Below are 5,385 nucleotides of genomic sequence, written 5' to 3' on the forward strand. Positions count from 1 at the left end.
CGCTATGAGTTGGGGCTGACTCGACGGCACATAACAACAACAACAACAGTGTAATTATTGTAATTTTTCATTGTATCTCTTATAAAACTTTGCAAATTGCTAAAAGCAAAGTTCAGTATATACCTTCTTTCTTGTGTGAGAGAGGATATGAAATATGAATAATATGGAATACTCTATAAGTAAGTACCAAAATGAATGGTACTTAAGACTATGACCAGCATGATGACACTGGGGAAAGAAAGGACACTGAAACGTGCACATAAGATATAGACAACAGGGAAAATACTAATATATGCACAATGCTGCATTACCACTGACACCAAATGCCAATCTATGGATACATGCATAGAGAGGTGAGAAGATCAGGTAGGGCTAGGCAAACAGGAATATTCCCTAGACCAAGGATAGATTTGGCTGAAGATAATCTTACACATGCACTTGTGCTACAAAATTAGCCACACATAGTACAGAAACAACAAAAGACAGAGTTGGAGTAAGCTCTTAGGGACAACCACATACTTTGAGAGAGAGAATCACCAGGCCTGCTGACTTGGTACCATAGTCTTGGGGGACGTCATACTCCTTTGGCACAACATAGTACATAAAAGTATTGTTCCACAACCTACTTTGGTGAGTAGTGACTAGGTTCTTAAAAGCTTCCAAGTGACCATCTAAGATGCAACTATTGGTTTCCTCTCATCTGAATCAAAGAAGAGTGAAGAAAACAATTAGCCCGAGGATAAGATGGACTATGAGGACCTCCTCAGCCTTTATGATCCTGAGACCAGAAGAACTAGATGGTGCCTGGCTACCAATGCCAGCCCCTCAGAAAGGGATCAAAGATCCTGGGTAGAGTGGGAGGAAAAATGTGGAACAAAGTTCAAAAACACAAAAATAACCAGAAATACTGGTCAGATAGAATCTGTTAGAACCCCCAAGGCTATGGCCCCAGGTTACCCTTCGGGCCTAGAAATAGGTTCACTCTCATGGATTGGCTCTCAGCCTATCAGTAGAAAGACCTACATGCAGAACACCTGCCCCAGGGCGATGTACTCACCTACTCTAGGGAGATACACCTCTTAGAGCAATCACCTATGAGTGCCAGAGGGGCAGCATTCACATAGAGGGAAAGCTGGACAGGTAAGAGTGCATAGTTAAGAGAGGGTGGTCACAGGGACGGGAGGGGAAGAGAGTTTGTTATGGTTTGGGATGGTAATCTGGGAGAGAAATCAAATATACACAAACTGTTGAATGTAAAACAAATTTGCTCTGTAAATTTGCACCCAAAGCACAATATAAATAAAAATAAATCATTGGAGAAAAAAAAAATAGTATAGATTATTAAATGTTGTAATAACTAAAAGACACTTGCCTGCTAACCAGACGGCTGGCGGTTCAAACCCACCAGCCACTCCTCGGAAGGAAGGTTGGGCAATCCTACTTCCGTAGTGATACTGCCTCGGAAACCCAAGGAGGGGTCGCTATGAGTCGGGGCCGACTCGACGGCACATAACAACAACAACAACAATAACTAAAAGAAGTTCCACGATATAAACAGGACAAATACAAAATGAAAGTCTTTTTTTTTTTTAAGTATTGTTTTAACAAATCAAAAAATATGTATTTTGTGCCAATATGTAGCATATTAAAGTGAATCTCATTGTTTCAACCTCAGATTTGATTGATTTTAAAGAGTTTTCAATAGGTTGAGAATATGCAAAAGGCATACCTCACAATTTTTCTGGTAGTTCACAGTTGAGATGATCCTTAGAGAGAACATATAATTTAATTATCCTATTACTTCCAGAATTTCCTTGACCATATTCTTCATGAGGCCATACACCTCATACTGGATTACCTACTGTGATGAAGTACTCATTACTTTTCTAAGTAATCCATCCCATTTTAATGAGAAAACTCTAATTACTGTTTTTCTTTTTGTTACGATATAAAAATTTAATTTCTCCTAACTCTTACCATTGATCCTACTTATATTACTTGGTGCTTCACAGAACCTTTTATTAAAAATTTTTAAAATATTAATTTGATAATTGGTAGATTAAAATTCTAGAGGAGGCTGAGGAGATAGAATCAAAATACTGGAAGATTTGCCTTAGAAAGGTCGAGTCCTTCCTCAGAGATAGTTAACAGGAGAGTTAACAAGGAGAAGAGGATGGAGAAAAGTGAACTTATTCATGCCATGTGGTCTATGTATTTCCTGCACCCCTTGCAGAGAGTAAAGGCAATAGTGATGAGATTATGGCCTGGATGAGAAATCTGATAAATCAGAAAGGGAGATAAAGGTGAAAGAGAAAAAGAAGTATAGAATTATACTCTGGGCCCTGAAGCCTGTGTGTATAACAAAGAAATTAAGTTGGAAATTGTTAGGCCTTATGGAAGCCCAAGTGAAATTGGAGGTGCTGTGAAAGTGTGGTTAAAATAATGGTTTTCTTCCTTCTTCCTCACTGCTTGTTATAATTGCATTTTATCACTTCTAAGTCACAGTTACTACTCTTTTTTTTAAATCAAGACATATCAGGTGTACTAAGAATGTAACTAATTTAGGAGGAAAAAATAAAGGAAACTAAAGACAGGAATAACTAATTGTAACTTAGAAAAATGGTAGAATTAATAACTGTAAGAACTCCCTTGTAAAAAAGTAATGAAATAGAAAAATAATCTATGGGACGTATACCAAGAGAAAGAACAGGATTAGAATTAGGATGAGAAAACATGGATGATGCGTACAATTCATATGGCACACATAGGAAACTAAGGGAGGAAGGTCACATGGTTTAGAAAAAAAAAGTGTAACTTGTGTGAAAATATGGAATATATATATTGAATAAAAAACAGGGATTCTTTTTTTTGGGGGTGTGTGTGCAGTGTTGTTTTGTTTTTAATTGTGATTTGGGTGAAAGTTTACAGAAACACATTCATTTTCCACACAGCAGTTCATACACATTTTGTCTCATGACACTGACTGCAGTTGCCCACACTGTAACAGCTCTCTCCCCACTTCCTCCCCATGGTTACCTCTTGCATGTGTCCTTCCCTCCCATGCACTGTCTTCCTGTGCAAGCACTGCCCTTTTGTTCTCCCAAGATAAATCGCTCCAGAGAGTGTATCTGCTTGATGTAAGCGCTCACCCCATATGTCTGTCTGTTATTTGGCTGGAAGCCATAGGAGTGAGTTCAGTTCCAGACCTGAAGGGTAACGAGGGACATAGTCTCAGGGGTCTCACCAGGCTCTCTCAGACCAGCAAACATGGTCTAAAAAAAAAAAAGACAGGGATTCTTAAAAAATGAGAGTTCTGTGCCCAAATGTATGATAAATTTGTAAATCTCAACATAATGGTGCTACATGACTATGAGATAGACTTGTGTACTTGTGGTCAAATGTGGGCCTGAGATTTATTTACTTTATTTATCTAGTAGTTCCTCTCAGAAAATTTATCAGATTCATTCAGTTGATCAGATTTTTGCATGAATTTTTATGTTTTGTATTTAGATGTGTATTTATATGTGGGGATATATATATGTGTACATACTCATTTGCTAAGTAAGCTTGATCTCATCATAAAGACTTTGGTGACTAGATATTTATCTGGGAAAGCTTTGCAGAGAATAATTTCATTAGCTTCCTTCATTATGGCTTGCAATAAAACATTGATTAAACTGTAAAATCTGTATACTAAAAATGGGAAAATGTGAGGATGAATTATGCTTATATCTTTGCTCAGTTCTACAATTCACTTTGAGCAACTGTATTGTTTATGGCTAAATTTGAATTTAATGATGGATATTGTTTTCCACCTTTTAATCATATGTCAATGACCATATGTTATATAATGTGTGTTTCAGTGATGTAATGCATTGTGCCTATGGAACAGTAGACATAATGGATAATAGTATTCTTACTTTGAAGAATTTCGTGCATCTTTAAAATGATCATAAATATATAAGAATATGAAAGTAATACTGAAGGTGTTAATTTCCTTCATGTTTTCTAACAGGGTCAACATATTTCATTAGCACCTGTTCAGAAGCTTGAGGAGGCTCTATATGAATACCAACCACTACAAATAGAGTCATATGGACCACAAGTTCCTGAGCTTGAGATGTTAGGAAGACTTGGGTAAGTGCTCCAAAAAACTTCACATTGAGGAACCAGTGTTTAGGGCTTTGTTTTTGCTGCTTTAAGCTGATACTTTAACATTCTTAGATTTTTCAGTTAAGAAAACTTCACTGTTTTATAACAAATGAACAGTATTTACAACAAAGTTAGGTTTTAGTACATTAATTTTTCTATGGTCTTGTTAGGTCTCTTGAGATTGAGACTGGATTACATTAGTTCCCTTTTAAGGCTGTCCTTGGCAGCCATACTGAAGTAGCTGTTCATTTTCAGCTCACCATGTATTTTTTAGAAATTGGAGCCTAATTTAGTCAGGAATAAGCCAGTAAAAATGTAAAAGTTGGGCTCCCTGCCATGAAAATTGGGTAGATTTACTCACTGTCTGCTGTCTACAGTGAAATATGAGAAATGAGCCATACAACATATTTTGTCAAAAAGTATAATGTAGGGCCTGCTCAGTGGCTTAATAGTCATGTTGTATGCAACTGTCTTAGTCTGGGCTCTCTAGAGAAGCAAAACCAGTGAACATATATATATATATGTAGAGATTTACTTCAAGGACATGATCATAGAGTTGTAGGGACTGGTAAGTCCCAAATCCATGGCTCAGGTGGCAAATGTTTGCTGGCTCACATGGTTGCAGGGGCTGATGAACCCACAATCTGCAGGTCAGGTGGCAGGCTGAAGGGCTCTGCTGGTTCACAGGGTTGTAGGGGCTAGTGAATCTAAAATGTGCAGTCAGGGGCAGTCTGAAGACTTCTGCAGGCTTATATTCCAAGAACCAGAGATGTCAGGGAATGAGAAGAGTGCCGTTGAGAGAGAGCGAGAGAGGATGAGAATAAGCCTTGTCACAACATGTATGACATGTATAGATGTTGGCCAGACCCCCAAGAAAACTCCTTTCTTAACTGACTGGCTGATCACATTTTGCTACATTATGTATTTTGCTACATTATGGAAGAGCAACACCAGTCCAGTGTCTGCCACACTACTGAGAATCATAGCCTAGGCAAATTGACACATAACATTAACCACATTAACCATCACAGCACCCATTTTGGAGAAGAACCTGTGAGCATGGCTTTTGTGACTGGTAGAGATGATCATAGTCTGTCTCGGTGGAGTAAGTGGATATTTGCGTTCTTGAAAAGTACAGACACAGGCTTTATTTGTTGTTGTTGTTGTTGTTGTTAAGTGCCATCGAGTCATTTCCGACTCATAGCGACCCCATGCACAGCAGAATGAAACACT

The 5,385-nt window shown here is 38.0% G+C and overlaps 1 protein-coding gene across 1 annotated transcript in view; it reads left to right on the forward strand.

Annotated features, from left to right (window-relative positions):
• MNAT1 (MNAT1 component of CDK activating kinase) overlaps positions 1-5,385 on the forward strand; it is a 309,615-nt gene that overhangs the window by 206,659 nt on the left and 97,571 nt on the right. The window contains exon 7 of the mRNA XM_007949081.2: positions 4,016-4,137. Coding sequence (XP_007947272.1) covers positions 4,016-4,137 — 122 coding nt within the window. The remainder of the gene's footprint in view (positions 1-4,015; positions 4,138-5,385) is intronic.

Source organism: Orycteropus afer, unplaced genomic scaffold (genome assembly GCF_000298275.1).
Source record: "Orycteropus afer afer isolate SDZICR_OR568_19922 unplaced genomic scaffold, OryAfe1.0 scaffold00237, whole genome shotgun sequence".
In the NCBI taxonomy this organism is placed as follows: domain Eukaryota; kingdom Metazoa; phylum Chordata; class Mammalia; order Tubulidentata; family Orycteropodidae; genus Orycteropus; species Orycteropus afer.